The following is a 22363-nucleotide window of genomic DNA, read 5'->3' on the forward strand; positions in this document are numbered from 1 at the left end:
GCAGCAAATTATCACCAACTAATATCTTTCAGGAAAAACAAAAATTGTCTCACTTTAAATTTCCTGGCTGCATTTGTTCATATATTTATCTTATATTATTAATAACCATCAAAATAACGAATATCTATAGCAACCAGTTTAATCTTTTATGACTTTAATACGAAAAGCCTAATTTGACTAATCTTTAATTTATGATCTATTGGCAAACTAACCGATATTCCGTCCATCTGTGTATATCCTCTAAAGAATTTGCATTGATGGTCGCAATAAGAAATAATTTGCTATCAGCTTACTAAAGTGATGACTGGTTTTCCAAATTTAATTTAAATAAAAACTTTATAGGCGGTTTTGCATCATACCATTTATTTTACAAAGTGGAAGTTATTATATTTATGGATGAACCTTGGTGTCTGCAGTAGTAGTGAGATTATTTTCGAATAATATTCGAATAAACAATCACCCCTATTCTGCATTTCGATTACGTTCCCGTTCTACGCTCCGCTTCAATCAAAGTTTGGTATTCTGCATTACGACGGAATCGTAAAGAGAAGAGGAAGAGCAAATGATTTTTCGAAATCAGCTGTTGGTACGGAATGTGTGAACATTGGAGCAAAATAAATTAAAGAAAATTTGTAAAAAACACTGAAAAACGTTTATATTTTATTATCCACGCCATTTTGTACAAAAAAAAGCAATACAATATATTGCCGCAGTGTTATATTTTTTTGAGTGAAGTGCTTTCATAACTGTAAGTGTGTTTTTGTCGTTCTTTTGGCCAATTCCCTGCCGTGGTCACACCAAGTTTTGTTAAAACGGATTCCTGCACGAATATAGTTGACATTTTCTGAATTTTAAGGATGCTAATTTCATTGCACTGGCCTAAAATACTTTATGAAGATTTATTTATTCTTTCCGCAAGGATTGTTTACGTTTTCGTTTCACCTTCCTCTACTCCGGCAGCTTGCTTTGGCATATAACTGGACCCAACGAACAGACACAAATTGTAGCTGTCTATTATAATGGAAACAATAGCCGCGGCATTCTTTATGGAGTTGGAAAGCAACGCTTACGAAAATGGCCAGGCGAGAATGGAAAGGCAAATATTGCGAAATTTGTGTAATCCATTTGAGATGAGTGACGAATTGTAAGAAATTGAACTTATAAGTGGTAAAGTTTAATGACTTCAAAAAAAAACTTTCGACTTAACAAGGATGCTTTCAAGTATGTGTTAGATACTTTTGCGGGGCAAATACGTCCAATGACTTCGACATCGACATGTTGTTTTTGACCTGGAAACATATAAAGAACATCATCAAGCCTTCTACGTTTCTTAACAAGTTTTACTTACATTTTTGTTAAAATTCTGTTATAAATTAATAAAAAAAATAAAAATAAAATATTTTTCCGCCAACTAATTTGCAACTTAGAAAAACGGAACTACGATCGAAATGCAGAATACAAAAAATCGAACGATTCGAAGTTGGATCGAAAGAGATTGGAACACAGAATACCAAAATTGCCAAATCGAAAAAATTCCAATCCAAGTCGAAATGCAGAATAGGGCTGAATAATCGAAAACGAATAATACTGTGACGAATATTAGCATCACTAAGCTGCTACTAAATATATGCACAACAACAATAAAGCAGCCACTCTTATGTAGACGGCGACGAAGAGATATCTCACACACACAAATATGTAGTCATCAGCCAAAGTAGTTACTCACATATACACACGCATATGGCTATGGGAGCGGCATGGACTACAGATATTCATGTATATAGCTGGTAACTAACCACGCATGCGCTACAGCTGTTCGCGAAATTACTGGACCTTGTGAGAAATGGGTGAACGAGGAAACCGAGAGTATAAAAGCAGCGCAAGCTGAGTAATAACTAATCAGTTTGATTTAAACACGCTATTAGTAGTCGAATAGTAACAACAGGTATTCGAAAGTCGACGATTAATAAAGCGATAACAGACAAAAGTAATGCCACAAAATATGTACATATGTATAAATTTAGGTACTTACAGATTTTAAAAAATTTGGATTCACATGTATTGACGGTTGTGTTTGCTTTGCTGTAATTGGCCAGTTATTGTCGATGCGCTTCACTTTGACATCTAATGCATAGAGTTTTTGTGTTGGGAATACTTCATTCCAAGTGAGACGTAATGCATACATACGCTCGCGTATCTTTTCATTTACCTTTATAGTTGAAAACGAAAAGTTTATAATATGTATTAAAAAATATTTATGGGAAAGTTTCACATTTAACCACAGTTGCTGACAACTAAAATTAAAACATCACTAAGCTTTTTAAGTTTACCAAGCGGCACGGATTCATAATCGGCAATACAACCCAAAAATTTCAGACAGAGTCGTGCAATAATATCAGTACAAATATTTCGTTTAATAATATTTATTATTTTTTTACTTTTTATAGCACTTCTATTGTTCTGGTTCTGTGCATTTATTAATTTGTAACTTTTTTATATTTCTTATTTTATGATTTCATATTACAATGTTTTTATTATTTGTCATATTTAAGTTCTATTCATTGTTTATTATAGGTTCCATATTGTCCTCTTGCGCTTGCGTTTTATGTTCTCTACTTATTTTTAGTTTTTTTCAGTGTTTGCTTTTGCTACTCCAGACCAGCAGTAACAGCGAAAAATATGCTCTGCTACTGTTCCGGCTCTGAACATGAACAGAGCATAGAGCAAAGCCGTAGTAGTATAAAAAAGTGATAGCACTTGAAATTCTCTGCCAAGCGGTCACGTTTTAGAGCGGAGCATATAGCAGAATGAAAGCTCTCATCGAAATGCTATTTGTAGTGGAGCGAGAGCAAAAAATAAAATTTATTACTAAATTTTTCAAATTTCATCACATTATTGTACAGCTCCATTCATGAAAGGTAAGAAGTTTTCGGTCCAGCCGAAAACAATCCCATCCAAATTTTTTTTTTTTTTATTTCAAGCAGCATTCTTTTTTGTAACAACTATCTTTTTTCAATTTATTTATGTTTTATTTTATTAATTCTTGGCTATTATACATTTTGTTTCTTTCTTAATAATATCGAATGATATTTTGTATAAAAAAAGTACATACAGTGTCTATATAATTTTGATTTATATAAAAATCCCTAGTCACAATTTATGTACAAGATGTTAACCGATACTACTCAGCCATATTTTATAAAACAAAATTGGGGAAAGCTCCTGAAACTTTGGCCAATTCACGCTGCTGGATACATTTCTCTCAGGAAACAAATATGCTTTCATTCGTCATAACTCCGAAATTTGGTTTTACTAAATGAAATTAACTTATTTAATAATTTAATAACTTAGTTAAGTAATTTTTTAAACTTATTCAATATCAGTTATAGATTAGTCTGCTTATTAGTCGATCAATTCTTTACTTACGACACTGCGGGATTTAAATATACTACTACTGTTATTATTTATTAAGTTTAAGCTAGCCCAACCCATATGCACAATCAAAAAACGAGACCGTACTAAATTGCACAATATTTAATGCTAATTTAATACGGGTTAATTAAATTTATTACACTTATTAATTAAGTTTAAGCTAGCCCAACCTATATGCCCAATCAAAAAATTAAAACGTATTTAATTACACCATATTTAATGCTAATTTAACACGGGTTAATTAAATTTATTACACTTGTTTTTTAAAAAATATAAACTTAAGCTAGCCCAACCCATATGCCCAATCAAAAAATGAAAACGTATTTAATTACAGCATATTAACTTAAGCTAGCCCAACCCTCGATATTTTTTAAAATACAAGTGTAATAAATGTAATTAACCCGTATTAAATTAGAATTAAATATTGTGCAATTTTGTACGGTCTCGTTTTTTGATTGCTAGCCCTGCCCTCGGTATTTTTCTTGGCATATTGGATCGACAAGACGTGTTTCATGTGGAAAAGTAATAAATCGAAGAAAACAACCGGCACCCTACGAGCTACGTAGTAATTCAAAAATTTTCAAGAAGAAAACTCAATTAAAAATTATTTAAATATTAAAGTACAAAATACTAACTATATATAAAATACTAGTTAACACTATAGGGACAACGAGAGTTTTCTCTTTTAATGGTTTCCTAATTTTTCCAAAGCAAAGTTTTTTTTTTAACTTTTTAGTTATTTAAAATGATTTTTTTTACAGAAAGTTTTTCCTTATAGTTAGTTTTTTTAATATGAATAGTCTATAATTTTATATATAAATTATTCGATATAATCGCTGGTGACAAAGTTAACCACTAGTATAATTAAATTAGCTTATACGAGATGCCAACTTAACACAAAAGAAATATATGGGGCTTAGCGAATTATTCTCGTTTCTTCGCGAAACAACAAAAAAAAAAAACGCTACCATAGTTTTAAGTGTGTGAAAGTTAATACACGGCAGAAATGCATTCCATTTGGAAAAGTTGTTCATTTGGTTGCAGCCTCGTACAATTGTAATACGTTTTCGTTATTCCAAAATAACTACCAAACATTTTAATTATAATTAAGAATTCATGAGCTTAACACCGGCTTATAATAATTGAATATTAAATTTTTATGTTTTTCTAAGAGAAACTGAAAGGAAAGAAAGAAACATTTACTGGCATATTGCGATGGTACCACTTCGAAAACCGCCACGTAATCATCATCAGGCAATTTCGTAATGTTATCAAAGATTTCACCGAGACTCGAACCGCGAATCACACGGTGAAACTGCAGTTGCCTCGACCACTAGGCTATCCTGCTTGTATTTGTTTCCTTGCTTAATTCAATTGAGACATTATGTAGATTTGTTTTTGTAAAGTTTCTTTTTCGTGCGAATGAGAAGCTTTGTAAACTCGGGCTTACTTTTACATTTTTATGTTTGTATGTTTTAATGGATAGCCTAGTGGTTAAGGCTACTGCAGTTTCAACGTGATTCGCTGTTCGAATCTCGGTGAAACCTTTGATAACATTACGAAATTGCCTGATGATGATTACGTGGCGGTTTTCGAAATGGCACCATCGCAATATGCCAGTAAATGTTTCTTTCTTTCTTTTCAATATCTCTTAGAAAAACATAATAACTGAATATTCAATTATTATAAGCCGATGTTGAGCTCATGAATTCTTAATAATAAGTACAAATTGAACACAACATTAAAACAAACAAACATAAACATTTTAATTATATTTTTTTTGTTATTCCGGACTAATTTCAAAGGCTGCAATCTAAAAGTGTTATTATTCCATGAATGGGAATGCAGTGATTACATTCTGGGGTGATTGCATTCTTTAACAAATCTGATAGACGACAAGGTAAACACTCAAGATAACACGAAACTGTAATTTCCCAGTTGGTTTTTAAATTTGGCCTTTTCACGTCACCATAATTATAATTATCAGTTTGTCCGTTCAAAAATTATGTATGATCAGTGTACATATTTTATTTTTGTAATAAAGTAAAAATTATAATATGCATAGTGTTAATTATTATAACAAAATATACTTTGCAATTTATACTTTATTTTTTAAATAATTTTTTAATAGAATTTCCTTTTTAAAAATGAAAATTTTTGATTACCTCAAAAAAGAAAATCCTAATTAATTTAAAATAAAATACTTCAAATGAATTAAATAAATTTAAAAAATAAATAAATATTTTTGTTATTTGGTTTATCACCAAAATATGAATACATATATGAATAGACCAATTGTTACTTTATATTTGCTTACAAATTTTCTACTATCGTTTTTTCAAGTTTGCCTTGTATTGCCAGTATTACCCGGTGGCATATATGCAATTCTTCTATATTGCTAATAGAAAATGCTCGCAATGTGTTTTGAATTCGAAATCAAAACAATTTTGTGATTGTAGCAGTATAAGTGTGACAAGAAAAAATTTAAATTTAGGTACATTCGATTATTGAATACAAAAACAAAAACGTTTAAACAGCAATATATCGGCACTCTGATGTTTGGGAATGTACCTAGCCTTTTGTAGCAATATAGGAGTATTACATATATGCCCGGTGGTGACGTGTGAAATCTTATTTAGTTGCCAACAGCTGTATTTTGACTAAAAACTGTTTTATTCTTACCTTTTCAAAAACGTCGCAAAATATGTTCACAATACATTGACTGAAGAGTTGTATATATGTACTTTTTACATTTTTGACGATAGAATCTATTAAATATAGCAAGGGCAACTTTATATCTGGCGGCACCTGTAGAAGTGGAGCATTGGAAATGAACGAGATAATAGATTTAACAAAAAAAAATTTATAATTGACATCAAATAGATAAGAAACCAGCCGACATACTTGGGACGAAATGGTGATTCACTGAAGTTCCTTCATATTTGTATATGTGTATTCATAAGAATATTATGGAAATAGTGAATCTATTTAGTACACACATTTTGCCTGCACTCTATCTTGAAACAATCTTAATATACATAATTCAAATTTATGTTGACAAAGAGAATAACTAAAATTGTACGGCTACAGTTTCACGAAATAAAAGACAGTTGAAAATAGCTGATCTTAAAAATAGTTTTATTAAATTTGGTTTTTATGTTAGTAATTTTCATTTTTGTTCTTTTGTATATTTTTTAGTAGTGGAGATTTTCACTTTTTTTCAATATTTGTCACTTGTGTTTCGGAGGATGTATCGTCGGGGCTGTAAATAATATAGAAATTCTATAAAACGTGGTTTTTACATACTAGTTTAAATCCACTGGCACATTACGAGCTCTTCGTAGTGTTTTCTTATAATATTTTTTGTTACAGTTGAAAGAGTTTTGCCTAATTGAGTATCTAAAATGCTTTTATACCACGTTTAAACTATAGAGATGCTAAACTTTTTTTTTATAAAAATAATTATTTAAAATGCTATGACAAGGATATTCCCAACCCGACCTGTATTTCATCCATATACATACATACATAAATATGTACATCAATTTTTAAAAACTATCGGCCGTCGTGGTGTGGTGTTAGATCTATCACACCGAGGGTCCTGGGTTCAACTCCCGGGCAAAGTAACATCAAAAATTCAGAAAAAAAATGTCTTATCGGGGTCACCCCACGGAATTGATTTGGCAAACACTCCGAGTGTATTCCTACCATGAAAAGCTTCTCTGTGAAAATTCAACTGCCTTGCAGATGTCCTTCGTATTCGGCATAAAAGATGATGTAGGTCCCTCTCGCCAATTTTTATGGAAAATTAAAAGGAGCACGACGCAAATTGTAAGAGAAGCGCGACCTAAATCTCTTCGGAGGCAAATCGCATCAAGTATTTAATTTTTGTTATCGATCACATTTGGAAATATATGTACATATCTAGTTTCACATTTAACTCAGCTAAGTAATAAATTACAGTATATATATTGGAACGATTTTCCGTCATCCCTTGTCAAATTTTGTTTCGAGACAAACCGGTTTTATTACGGACTTTTACCTGCCTCAGTCAGCCACACAAATCGATCAGTAAAAATCGCCCTCGCTTCTGAATGAACACACAGCACATACACATAACTAAATATAAACAAGCATCAAATTTGAAAATACCTCTTCATGTACCTATCAACTATAAATACAGGACAAACGACAACAACAGATCAGAACGAAATTCGACACTGATGATGGCACAACACCGAAACCGGTGGGATGACGGGAAATAGTTCCAATATACATCATTTATCCACCCTGTCGGAAAATCAACAAAACAAAATAAGTAATAAATTACACTTTTATGCCTATTATTATTTCGAAAACCGCCTCAAATAGATAAGAAGCCGGAAAAGTGTTTTTATTATCAAGGCAACACAAAGCCAACTATACCAAAACAGACAAGATGATAAGTGAATTTTTGATCGGTAGTTTTAGAAGTGGCATATCTACCTTGCAAGCGGGCGGTGTCATGCCCTTTTTTTAAATATCCAGTTGTTATACTCAACTTTAACTTTTATTACTACCTTAAAGTAAAATTTTGGTATTTATGCCTAATATATACTTTATGAAAAACTGAAGTAAGGACTGTTACAAAAAGTTCTGCAAGGTTACTTTTGTTTGTTTTAAGGTTCAAGGTTCGATTCGAACTCAAGGCCAGAAACAATAATTTTTTCTAATGATAATTATTGTTTTTTTTTTTTTTAATTTTTCTATAATTGAAAAATTGTATTCTGTTTTTGGAATTATAGGTAGAAAAGTTTTCAGACAACCTGCCATAGTGCGGATAGATCCATTTCGAAGGGTGTTAAGCCTTCATCATCAGTACGCTTTAGGCACGCTGCGCTAACCATTTAGCTATACAAACAAAAAAAAAACATTTGTGTGTTTTAGCCATGGAAATACATATTTATATCACTAACATGTAATTTGTACTTCCGTAACGGTTTTTGTTGGTTCAAAAGTTTTGCTTTCATCAGAGTCCAATATCGCTCAATTGGCCGCAACTCAGGCACGTTGAGTGGCTTCAAGTTTTTTCTAACATAATTTACATTGTCATCTTCAAACCACTTTTGGGTGACACGTGTGTAATGCACACAGTCCGGCCAGAATGTAGTTGGACCATTATGACGACGTAGGAATGGCAGAAGACGTTTTTGATGCCACTCACTCGCGTACATTTCTGCGTCGATGGTTTCCATCGTAAAGAATGGTGTGGATTTATGCCCTCATTCACAAAAAGCTTGCCCAAATCAGAACCTTCTGCCAAGCTTTTATATTTGGATGGTTTTTTTCGAATCACTTTTCACTTCGTTTTGGAACTTTTTTCTTTTTGTACGTTTTAATAGCGTTTCTATGCTTGATTCGTGTGACTTTCATATGCGTGGTTTTGGCTATTTTGGCAATATCTCTCGTTGACATGGATTTTTCTCCAACTGGGTATCTGCTTATTCCTCTGGGCGGCCACTTCTTTGCTTGTCCCTCACTAAGCCACCTTTCTGGAAGCGCAAATATATCCTCCGACAGTGACATAGGATGATGCTGTGAGTTTCGCAGGATTTTTGTAAGTTATTGGGATTATTCGTCGAAATGTACATTTTTTTACATTGCTCTTCGTTCATTTTTTTTTTTTTTGTTTTTTGACGTGGTTAAGGGCTTGACTTCAGAACATTGTTTACTATATAGTTTAGCAGCTTAGATTGAGGTTATGTTGCGAATAGAGTGGAAGGCAGTAAAAAAAGGCAGTGGAATGGCGTGGAATGAAGGACAGCAGGAGGAGTAGAGTTGCATTGCATCAATATACTGTCAATCTTTGTAGCAATATTTAAGTTAAATGTAGAAAAAATAGCTAACAACTTGAATATAAGCAAATATTTTCTCTTAATTACTGCATATAAGGTGTCCTAAATGTTATATATTCCAAAATATTCAATGTTTATGTCTGTTTAAAAATTTAACTTGAATTTTCTTAAAGATTTTCGTAATATGGACGTTAGTAATGTTTGTATGTGTGTACTAACTTTGAGCGATCAGCTGTTAGTTGTGCTACTTGGTAAGGTTTACCAATACTTATCATATATATTATTTCTAATTGCTGTTTTTATGTACGGGTCCCTTTTTCGCTCTTATTTGGAATCCAAATCTATAAATAAAGTTTTGATTGTAAAGATGGAGATTCGGGCTATTAGCGAGCTTTGTGAAATTATGGTCGTAGTGCTTTTGTTTAGCTTTATTTTATTAAAACAATTTGTTAAAAATAAACGATTGTGAGCACACAAAGAAATCTATTTGTACTATGGCACTATTGTGAATATTTGCACTGCATTACCCGCAGTTGCTATTGTACGCTAGATGTCAGCGCAGGCTGTAAGTTTTAACTGATTGACGGCAAATGTTAGTATACGCTAGATGGCTGCGCAAGCTGTAAGTTGATAGAGCAGCTGATTTCTATTGATATTTGATAAGAGACTTTTATATTGGTTGCGCAAGATGCGCACGGGTCAGGCCCGTATATCAAGTATTTCTTTAGTAAATTTTAACTATTTCCACAATAAAATACTTTATATTCGCTGAAACTGCTGAAATTTTTATAAAGTACAAGTAGGCTTTATAGAAACGAATCAAATGGTCTGAAACATTTTTTCAAATTTGTAAAAAATGTTATGCACTTCAACCTAACTATTGGCCATCGGTCCTCATTATCTAGATGAAGTTTTTTCCAGAAAAAGGTAAACATATTTTTATGCATATATAATAAGCAAAAGTGTACAAAATTGCATATTTTCCTGTTTTTAAGTTAAAGTCCAACATTCCCTTTTAATACTAGGTTATCTTTCTGAGCTGCATGACGTTTGACTCGTTGAATATGTAATTTTTGGATCAAGTAAATAAAATAAGAGTTTCGAACTTTATTTTTACTGTAAATGCATAATGAACTCACTTATTTCAGAGAACTAAAATTTACACTGAAGATGGCACAACGCCGAAACCGGTTTGTCTTGAAACCAAATTTGATAAGAGATGACGAAAAATCTTCCAATATATTTATTTAATTTTATTTATTTAATCATAATCAACTCCTTATTGAACCTTTTTGTGCTTTCAGGGGCTTTATCAATAACCATTTCTTCAAGAACCGAACCAATAAACCACCCATATGCCATACCATTGTCATACAAAAGCTAGGAGTTTGCCTTCCTTAAATTTAAGTATTCTCACATAATATTATATTTAAACCACATTAGCTTCTTGCAAACTCCAAATACATTTTAGTTAAACAATTATGCGATATTTGTAAAAATGAATTAAGGAGTTTAACTTGGTTACCGATTTTAAAGCAAGTAAGTTAGTGGTAAAGAACATATCAGTATTCTATCTGAATTTAAAGGCAATCTTACAAGTACCTTTCAGGGAAAATGCTAGTACTATCCCCTCAAGTTTAAGGAATAATTACCAAAATGTTTCAGATTAACTATTGGAAAATTACTAGGAAACTACTGGAATTTGTTGTCATATTTTAAAGTATTGTGACGAATATTAGCATTACTAACTGATACATGATTGATATGATATGATTTTTTTTTTTTTTTTTAACTGATACATCACTAAGTTTATTAAGTAAAGGCACAACAACAATAAAACAAGCTGCCACTTCTGTGTACGTAAACAAATCAATGATCATTTACTCACATGTGTACATACAAGGCAACGGAGAGATACGCACAAATACTTGTAATAATCAGCCGAAGTAGTACTCACATATACACACGCATATGGCTATGCGAGAGGCTATAAGCTACAAATATACATGTACATATATGGCTGGTAACCAAGCATGAACTTCTAGAAGTTACTAGACCTTAGGAGAAATGGGTGAACGAGGCAACAGAGAGTATATAAGCAGCGAAAGCTGAGTAATCAGTAATCTGTTTGATTTAAACACGCAATTAGTTGTGAAGTAAGAGTTATTGTGAAGTACCTTCAAAGTAGTTTAATAAAGACCATTTTGCATTATTGAATATTGGAGTTATTTATTCGACAATTTAGCGATTCGAACGTTTGCAGAAGGTGTAAAATAAGCGGAATTTCTCTAAATTCGTTACAGTATGTTTCAAGTACCTATCACAGAAAATACCGAAATGCATATAAGTTACCAAAAGCCTCGATTCACGTACTTTGAATTTAGAATCAACTGTTCAGCGGAGAGCACAATGTAACATCTTCTATTTATAACGGGACTATCGTGCGTACGCCCTCTTCTGCTTAACTCGACCAACAAGACCATATTTGGAGTTACCAGTGTCATCTGACGGATAAACAGGAAATTTATATTGATACGTGGAAGGTATCCGTAGATTAGCACATATTATCATTTAACTTAAAAAAGTCGTTTAAACCAGCGCCTTCTTTACAATTGAAAAATTACTTCCTATGTCTAATTTCCTACAACTACATTGGAATAGCGGACTAAACAAAATGTTGACTTTAAAATGAAATGTAAAATAAGTGTACACGGTTTGTAACATTAACGAAACAATTACGAATTTAAATTAACTGCGCTTGTGATTTTACAGTTATACTCAGTAAATCTCTTTTTCATTTTATACCCATCGCAGCGCCTTGGAAATATCACAGGTTCTTTGAGCCAATCTTATTAGTGGGAAACCTTTGTACATAAGACTAACAAATTGCAAATCATCATTCCCTTACAAATATTTAGTCCAAACTAAAATGTTTGAGGTTAAACACATAGCAAATTTGAGATTATTTCACAAATGTCTTACATCTTTGCGCTATCAGGTCGGGTATGGGATTGCCCTTGTATTTTTTATAATTGTTTTTAAATAACTTTCCAGTTTGTGCAATGACCAGGTGCTATTAGTAACTTGTTATTATCCTATGCTCTATTTTAATCAAATATAACTTATACTTTCCGCATGGAAGAGATTCCACGTATAAGAGGTATTTTGTCACTAAAAAAGACTGAAAAATAGTTCGAGTTTCACATGCGTCGGATCAGTGATGGATCTTTGTTTGTCTTTAACTCAATTTATATATATTAAAAAAAATTTAACCTTAGATATGTGTTGTTCGACCACTTTAACTATAACCGATGCAAAAGCGATGTTTTCCTCTGCTAGCATAGTTAGCATATTTATCAAGGGTTTACTGTTACATGTGAGATCGGATAGACTTGAGAGATATTCCTCTGCAACACGTGCTTCATTCTCATCTTGAGTTTTCACAGTTGATACATCCATTATTAATGATTTCCTGAAAAATAGAAGATTGAAATCAATAATTTGATTTTAAAGAAATACTGTGTACTTAATTACATTTGGAAATATCTTATAATTTTAAACGAGCAATTCTTGTATATTTGTATATTCGTATATTTGTATGCTTGTATAGCTGAACGATCTCGGGAACGGCTAAACCGATTTAAATGAACTTTGGCACAGAGATAAAGTATCACCTTCTAAGACTTTCTACCTAGGTGTTGCAACTCAGAATGATTCACAAGGTTGCCACCTATTCGAAATTAAAGAAAAATTGCATGAGATATGCCGATATGGGTATCAAACGAAAGGTATTTCACTCCGCATTACAATAGGATAGGGACATTTTTGAGTAGGGTTGCCATTTAGGGTTGGGGTAGTTAGACGAAATAGTATTCGTATATTTGTATGTTTGTATAGCCGAACGATCTCGGAACGGCTAAACCGATTTAAATGAAATTTGGCACAGAGATAATGTATCACCTTCTAAGACTTTCTACCTAGGTGTCGCCACTCAGAATGATTCACAAGGTTACCACCTATTCGAAATTAAAGAAAAATTGCATGATATATGCCGATATAGGTATCAAACGAAAGGTATTTCACTCCGCATTACAATAGGGACATTTTTGAGTAGGGTTGCCATTTAGGGTTGGGGTAGTTAGACGAAATAGTGTTCGTATATTTTGTATGTTTGTATAGCCGAAAGATCTCGGGAACGGCTCAACTGATTTAAATGAAATTTGGCACAGACTTTCTATCTAGGTGTTGCCACTCAGAATTTTTCACAAGGTTGCCACCTATTCGAAATTAAAGAAAAATTGCATGAGATATGCCGATATGGGTATCAAACGAAAGGTATTTCACTCCGCATTACAATAGGATAGGAACATTTTTGAGTAGGGATGCCATTTAGGGTTGGGGTAGTTAGACGAAATAGTATTCGTATATTTGTATGTTTGTATAGCCGAAAGATCTCGGGAACGGCTCAACCGATTTAAATGAAATTTGGCACAGAGATAATGTATCACCTTCTAAGACTTTCTACCTAGTGTTGCCGCTCAGAATGATTCACAAGGTTGCCACCTATTCGAAATTAAAGAAAAATTGCATGAGATATGCCGATATAGGTATCAAACGAAAGGTATTTCACTCCGCATTACAATAGGGACATTTTTGAGTAGGGTTGCCATTTAGGGTAGGGGTAGTTAGACGAAATAGTATTCGTATATTTGTATGTTTTGTATAGCCGAAAGATCTCAGGAATGGCTCAACTGATTTAAATGAAATTTGGCACAGACTTTCTATCTAGGTGTTGCCACTCAGACTTTTTCACAAGGTTGCCACCTATTTGAAATTAAAAAAAATTGCATGAGATATGCCGATATGGGTATCAAACGAAAGGTATTTCACTCTACTAAAGCTTTAAAGGAGAACATTAAATTTAAAAACCTTCGTACAAAAATCTTACACATGATTTGACTTAATTTTCTTAATTTCACACACGCTAATAAAATTGAAATACAATATCAAGGCACCGTGGCAAATTCTAGCAAAATATATTTAAATGCATATTTTTGGCAAATATGAAATGAATAATTGCAATAGATTACTATTAGAAAGATTTCTCACAATAGGAAAAAGATATCTCACTATGGTAATTTGCTACCACTGATGGCGCTTAGGGAAGTAAGTTGAAATTTAATAAACTAACTGATAGTTGTCCTTCGTGAAATTTACAAGTTTTTGGAATGTAATAAAATTGTGAGACTTTCATAGTGTATAACTAAAAAAATGTTTGAAATTAATATGTACATATAAAAAAAGGAGAGCTTGATTAATGATGACATGTAGAACAAAGTATGTTATGCGGCATACTCGAAGATTGCCGAGCAAAGCTCAATCGCCCAGGTACTTATTTTTTAAAGCACAAAAGTACTTGAACATTGTAAGGTGTACCTAAAAGCAATGTAAGCTAAATTATGTACGGTTTCTTTTATTTGGTGGTGGAGAAAATTATACTAGCTGCAGAACTTAACCGCTCTGGAACAATATCTATAAGAGCGTGCAATTGCTGGCGTATGCTGACGACATTGATAGCATCGGCCTGAAAACACGCACCGTATTTCAGATGCGGAAAAGATGGGTTTGATGGTGAATGAGGACAAAACGAAGTACCTGCAGCCATCAAGCAAAGAGTCAGCGCACCATTTGGCAGCCAATATTTCGAAATAGTAAAAAACTTCGTTTATTTAGGAACCAGCATTAAACAAACAACATCAGCTTTGAAATCCAGCTAAAAATCACTCTTGCCAATAAATGCTACTTTGGGCAGGCATTTGAAAATTAAAGTCCACAAGTCACTTATCGTTGTAAAGATATTTGAATCCGGGGTAGCTACAGTCGGGTTTGCTTGCTTACAATCAACTCAATTTTTATTTCAAACCCTGAAAATCTCATTTACAATTTAACAAAAGAATATTAGATATTAAAAGTATTTCATGAAATAGCAGAACAAGTGTAATTATGTGAAAGTATTTCACATTTCCTCCCTTCTTCCGGAAACAAAAGCTTTTAATTGCGATAAATGGCCAGTCCGAAATTTCGACTCAGTTTCCTTCTTCAATTTCACAATTACAGGTGAAACAAACCCAGTTACTGTAAACGGGCCATCATACTTAGGTGCAAGCTTGGCGGAAAAATTCTCTACTGCATTCGAAATATGATGTTGCCGAAGTAATACTTGATCTCCAATTTTTGGTTTCCATTCACGATGTCGAAAGTTATATGATTTGGCTTGCGTTTCTGCTGCTTGTTCCAAATTTCTACAAACAATTTGGAATATCTCTTTAAGTCGAGTTACTTTTTCATTAATTGTTTCCATATAAGATGGAAACGGCTGTACGTTTTGATCATAAATAGAGGCTGGCAGTCGTGGCTCTCTACCTTGAACAATAAACGCAGGACTATATCCTGTGGAGTTTGAAACCGCAGTATTGATGGCCAACATAAATTCGGGAAGAAGTTCACCTCAAGTCTTATGTACACCGTGAGTAAATTGCGCAATCATTGTTTTGATTGTTCTATTAGCCCTCTCTGTTGGATTTTCTTGGGGCATATATGGAGCTGTATACCGTTGACGAACGCCTAGTTCCACTAAAAATTGCTTGAATTTACGACTAGTTAATTGAGTACCATTGTCGGATAAAAAAGTTTTTGGAACTCCAAATCGTGAAAGTATACGTTCTCGAAATGCCTTACACAAGTTGCTTGTGGTTGGAGAACGTAAAGGAACCAATTCTACCCATTTCGAAAATTTGTCAAAAAATACCAAAAGTGTCGAATTACCATGTTTAGATCGGGGTAAGGGACCGATAAAGTCAGCACATAATACTTCCCATGGTTCTTTAGGTATCTCCGAAAGCATCATTCCCGCAGGACGTTGTTGTGATATTTTATATTTTTGACATGATTCACATTGCTGAACATAATGCTTTATATCACGATGCATACCTGGCCAATAATATCGATTTTTGAGCCGAATAATTGTTTTCCTTATTCCCAAGTGACCTGCTGTAGGATTGTCGTGATTTTCCTTTAGAACTAGAATCCGATCAGGTTTATCAACGCAAAATTTCCATGGAATGCAATCGTCATCATCTGTCCGAGCAGAGAAACGTCGATAAAGTTTTCCATCTTCGATACAAAATCCCGGATTGGCTTGCCCATTTTCACGAACTTCTTTCATTTTCTTCTTCAACCAACTACACTGTTGATCATCAGATGTTAAACACAAATCTTCTATTGGTTGCCGTGACAACGCGTCAGCGACTGTATTTAGTTTACCTCGCCTATAATGCACATCAAATTGATACTGCTGTAACTCTAAGGCCCAACGTGCAACTCGGCCGGGAGGGCTTTGAATAGAGTTCAACCATTTTAATGCTAAATGGTCCGTTACAACTATAAAGCGGTATCCTTCAAGATAATGCCTCATTTTCCTGATAGCCCATATAATAGCCAAGCATTCCTTCTCCGTTGCAGAAAACTTTAATTCAACGTTGCTCAAATGTCGACTGGCGTATGCAATAACTTGTTCTTTTCCATCAATGTTCTGTGTTAAAACAGCTCCTAAACCATAGTCGCTGGCATCAGTTTGCAGAATGAATTTCTGAGTGAAGCCAGGACATGCCAAAAATGGTGCTTCTGTGAGTTTGTTTTTAAGGTCATCAAATCCTTTTGATGTTCCTCCTTCCATTCCCACTTTGAGTCTTTCCGCAATAAATGATTAAGGGGGTGAGCAATTTTAGCATAATCTGGTACAAATCTTCGATACCATGAAGTGATACCAATAAACCAACGTAATTCTCGAATATTTTCCGGTACATTCAAGTTTGTTATAGCATCAATCTTTTCAGGATCCGTATGAACTCCATCTTCACTAATCATATGACCAATATATTTAGTTTTCCTAGTGAAAAATGAACATTTGTCGACGTTAATTCTCAAATTAGCTGCTCGTAGCCTGCGAAATACTTCCACTAACATAGCTTTATGCCCTTCGAACGTTTTACCAGTGACAATGATATCGTCCAAGTAAGCGAAAACAAAAGGCTCAAGATCAGCACCGATTACTTTGTCCAATGCTCGCTGAAAGGTGGCCGGAGCTGAATGTAAACCAAATGGCATTACACGCCACTGAAAAAGTCCACGACCAGGTACAGTAAATGCAGTAAAGTGTTTTCTATTTTCATCCATCGGTATTTGCCAGTATCCATCCTTAAGATCAATGCTACTAAAGTATTTTTTGCATTACGCAGTCGATCAAGGATGCGCTGAATTCTTGGTAAAGGGTATGCATCTGGAATAGACTTTGCATTAAGCTGTCTATAATCGATACACATTCGCCATTGTCTGTTTTTTTTTTTTAACCAACACAATGGGTGTACTAAATGGGCTCTGCGAAGGTTCTATACAACACTTTTCAAGTAATTCGTCCACTTTTCCGTTAATTATACTTTGCATTGCAGGATTTCTTGGAAAATATCGCTGCTTTACTGGCCGATCATCTTTCATAACAATTTTGTGGGTTGTAACATTCGATGGTCCCTGTACTTTTTCAAACTTTATTAACTAGTCTTGCAAAAAATCTTTAATCAATGCCTCTTCTGAAATATCATCTGTCAATGTACACTGTTGATATTTCATTTGCTTACTTATCGTATCAAATGAAGATAGTTGTAGTTTGGCATTACCAATGCATATGTAAGTGTCCATTCTTTTCAAAAAATCCATACCAAGGATGATGTCATCTATAACCGAATCCATAACCATCAATTGAAAATTTCTTAACATTTTATTACACTGCAAATCCGCATCTAAAACAAATTTTATTTGTTCAGTAATACCATTAGCCCTCCGAATTTTTATATTGAATGGTTTAAGTTAGTGATTTAAATTAAAGCGAGTAATAAACCGTTGACTGATAAAACTGCGTGAAGATCCTGTATCAACAGTGGCTTCAGTTTTAATTTGTTCAACTTGAATAATAGTTGTTATTTTTTTGTTACTATATTGGAGAGTGCCTATTGCTGTATCTGGGACTCCGATTCCCCTCCATTCAATCGAAGTCTGACATGGTTTCCCGAATCTTTTCTGCAACAATCCATTGTTTTTATGTTACGACGACCACAATCCCCACAGAAATATATTTGTGGTTGCCTACAATCCTTTGCATAATGGCCTTGACCACCACAGCGATGACATACGTTCCGCAAAAAAGTTGGTTGATGTTGTAAAGAATTAACAGGTTCCTTTACGAATTCGGATTGATTAGTTTTTATAACTCGCCGATTTTGATTAATCATTATTTCTTCAAAGTCTTCAGCCAAAGATGTAAGTTGCGTTAGAGAACCAAAGTCGCTTCTCTTGATATAGAGTTGATAATCAGGCTTACAATTGCGATAGATTCGTTCCAATTTTCTGTCCTCAGGAATGCCCGCATGTCGCATCAAATCACTTAAACTTAACATATAATCCTTGAAAAGTTCATTTGGGTTTTGACGACGAGTTCTAATTTGTTCATCTAAAGTCTCAAAATAACGTGGTGGAAGAAAGAATTTCAAGAAATCGTCCTTAAAATTTTCCCAAAATAGCCAGTTTCGCTTGCAATTACGATACCAGAGCAAACCCTTATCTTTGAGTAGTTCCGGCATCGTCTTCACCACCATATCCTGTGGCAGTGCATAAACTTCAATCAATTCCTCAACTCGTTCAATAAAAGAGATAGGATCCTTCGTATCATCAAACTTGATTGACCATTTGCGTACTTGGTCAATAACTGATAAATATGGAATATGTCTGTTAGCTATTAAGTTGATTTTCTCCGCTTCGACAGGGATCGCAGAAGCATTTTCACGTTGTCGATGTTCCTCGTTCGATAATTCCTCTAAATGTTGTTGCTCCACTTCGATGTCTCTGGCTGGAATTGAAATTAGATCCACTGCAATTTGTTCGTGAGAAGTTCCTTCTGAATATTGTCTCTGAAATTCTTTCAATTGCCGTCGAGTTTCATCAGTATGTTCATAGTCGGTGACAAATGCCGATAAACGCTTGCGCATTTCGGCAACGCTACCACAATATTGAATTGCAAAATTTTGTAGGATACCCACAATTTCGTCCCTATGTAAATTATAAATCCAGCCAGTCCTATTTCCACGTTGGGCGCCATTTGTAAAGATATTTGAATCCGGGGTAGCTACAGTCGGGTTTGCTTGCTTACAATCAACTCAATTTTTTTTTCAAACCCTGAATATCTCATTTACAATTTAACAAAAGAATATTAGATATTAAAAGTATTTCATGAAATAGCAGAACAAGTGTAATTATGTGAAAGTATTTCACATCGTACCCGTCGCGCTATATGGTGCAGAAGCATGGACCATAACAACCTCAGATAAAGCGGCTCTGGGAGCGTTCGAGAGAAAATTTCTTCGAAAGATTTATGCGCCTCTAAGCGTCGGCGACGGGTAGTACTGAAGGAGATATAATGATAAGTTGTACGAGCTTTATTCAGACACCAACATAGTTCAGCGCATTAAAACACAGCAGCTACGCTGGCTAGGGCATGTTATGCGAATGAAAGAAGTATTATTATCGGAACCCACCTATGGAAGCATAGGGCGGTCCCAATTTCGCTGGAAGGACCAGGTGGAGAGCGATTTAAATTGCCATTGTGTTACCAATTAGCGCCAGTGAGCCCAACGAAGAAGCGACTGACTAGTGGTGTTGTTTAAACGGCTAGGCGCCAATTACGGAAGAACCCATATTCTCTACGCCAAATGTTGTTGTTGTGTTAAGAGTGCTTCGCCCCATTCAATGGGTGTGACCACACACAAAATCCCATCAAAGCCCTCTAACGGGAATTGTTGTTACATATACCATGTAGGATATACATACATTGCGTATGTCAGGGTTGATTCTGGACAAGTAAGAGTTTAATTTGTTACAGTATCCAAAACGAAATTGGGCCAGGGTGGCTGGTGTCTCCCGTAGTCTTCTTTCTTCTTCTGCGAGGGTTGAAGCATTTCATTATGCTTTTTAATGTTGAGCTGCTTTGGCCCATTATGCAGACTTTTCCATTGTGTGTGTTTTTAAACTAGAAGACCAGACTGGTGACGGGTAGTACATAAGGCGAATTGCTTTGTAAGTTGTAACCGCCTCCTTATGTTTTCCCAAGTGCTGCCGGCAAGCGACTTAAGGATTTTGTTGCAGCTTTGTACTTTGGATACAATTTCGCAGGCATGCGTCTTGAAGGAAAAAATGTTATCGAACGTTAGCTTTAAAATCTTTGGGAGACTGACAGTGGGTAGCGTAACACCATCGAAATGAACGTCCAATATTTGCATCATCTGTTCCTTCCACGTCGTAAACAGAATGACAGTAGATTTGGTCGGTGATAGTACCAGGTCGCGCGAGACGAAGAAACCATAAAGATGGAGGATAGCGGTTTATTCTATGAACTAATTCGTCTATTGAAGGGCCAGGTCATGTTGCCATTATGGCGCACTCGTCGTCTCAGGACATGATGGTAACTCCTTCTGGTGGGGAAGGCAGCTTTGATATGTTAAAACTTTTGACAGGTCAAGTGCCATCGTATGAAGGGTGTTTGCTTGTTTAGTCCGCAATTTATCCGAGTGTTTATGGCGTTTAGCGCGGTGGTAGTGCGAAGATTCGCAGTGAAATGAGAGCCAGAACGGTTTCCAACGTCTTCGGTAATGTCGAATGTTCGGGAATGACGAACGACTTCATCGACAAGTTAAAAACGTGCGCCAGGCATTGGCATGACAGTGGTATGATTTCGGGAATTCTATCGGCCGGAATAAACAGTGCCGAAGCTGAAGCCATGACTTTGTTTTACGCCCGCTTTGCTTGCGAGTACTCACGAATTACCATCAATATCCTCGGAAGTCCAAAGAAACGGTTTCAACTGCACTAAGGTCCTCTTTGTGATTTTCTTCTACATAAGGCTGAGTTCTTAGGTGCCGTATTTCCTCATAATGCTTGCGGAGACAACCTCTTAAGTACCTGGGAGGTGGAGCCTCTTCAATCAGATATTTGTTCGGATGCTCAGGTTTCTGGGTATTCCACAGAAACTGTTTATTTAGCCTTTCATTTATCTCCCTGATGGGGAGTACTCTCGCCTCACTATGTAGATGGTGTTCTGGGGACATAAGAAGACAGCACGAAGTAGTTCTGATTGCGGTGTTTTGATAGGCTTGTAGTTTCTTTCAGTGAGTAACCGTGAGGGTCGGCGACCATATCGGGAACGCGTAGATGCAAGCGGCTGGTGAATTACTTTGTTAGTGGTAATTAGGGTATCTTTATCTTTACCCCAAGTTCTGCCGGCGCGACATTTGAGGATTTTATTACCGCTATAAAATTTTAGGTACAATTGCGGATGCATGCTCGCCAAAATGTAGATCCTGATCGAAAGTCACATCCAGTATTTTTGGATGTAAGACAGTCGGTAGCGTAATGCCATCGACGTGGATGTCCAATATGGTCGACATTTCTTTTGTGTATGTTGTAACTAAGGTCGCCGGTGATTTGATCGGTGAAAATGTCAGGTTTCGCGAGGCGAAGAAACTGGGGAGATTGTGGAGATAGTCGTTTATTTTATTACATAGCTCATCAATGGGTGGGCCGGGACCTGTAGACATTATCGTGCAATCATCGGCGTTGGATACAATGGTAATTCCTTCTCGTGGCGAAGGGAGCTTCGACATGTAGAAGTTAAACAATTCTGGATTTAGATAGTACGTTCCTGAATTGCTCCGATGATTTCCGACCAGACAGATAATTTTCCGTCCACCTTTTCATACTAGGAGGAGGAGGGGACCCTTCTTAGTCTTGCAGTAACGTGCCGTGGTTGACTGTATCAAAAGCTGGGGGCTAGAGATAGGTGGACACGCCTTGAATGATTTAGGCTTTGTAGTGTGTGCTGTCCAACTACTGCTGGTGTACCTGATATTAATGAGCTGATACTTGTGTTTTAGAAGCACGGTGCAACGAATGCACCCGTCGGAGGGTTTCCATTGCAAAGCCCGGAACATCTATGA

At 35.1% G+C, this 22363-nt stretch overlaps 1 protein-coding gene across 2 annotated transcripts in view; it reads right to left on the bottom strand.

Moving 5' to 3' along the window:
* Nucleotides 1-22363, bottom strand: part of Pcf11 (Pcf11 cleavage and polyadenylation factor subunit) — a 118024-nt gene that overhangs the window by 46574 nt on the left and 49087 nt on the right. For both annotated transcript variants that reach the window (XM_067772299.1, XM_067772298.1), the window contains exons 2-4: nt 12540-12738; nt 6115-6240; nt 2033-2209 (exon numbers count right to left, since the gene is read on the bottom strand). In XM_067772299.1, the coding sequence (XP_067628400.1) occupies nt 2033-2209; nt 6115-6240; nt 12540-12725 (489 nt within the window). In that variant the 5' untranslated portion in view covers nt 12726-12738. The remainder of the gene's footprint in view (nt 1-2032; nt 2210-6114; nt 6241-12539; nt 12739-22363) is intronic.

This window comes from Eurosta solidaginis, chromosome 3, assembly GCF_040869045.1.
Source record: "Eurosta solidaginis isolate ZX-2024a chromosome 3, ASM4086904v1, whole genome shotgun sequence".
NCBI classification, from domain to species: domain Eukaryota; kingdom Metazoa; phylum Arthropoda; class Insecta; order Diptera; family Tephritidae; genus Eurosta; species Eurosta solidaginis.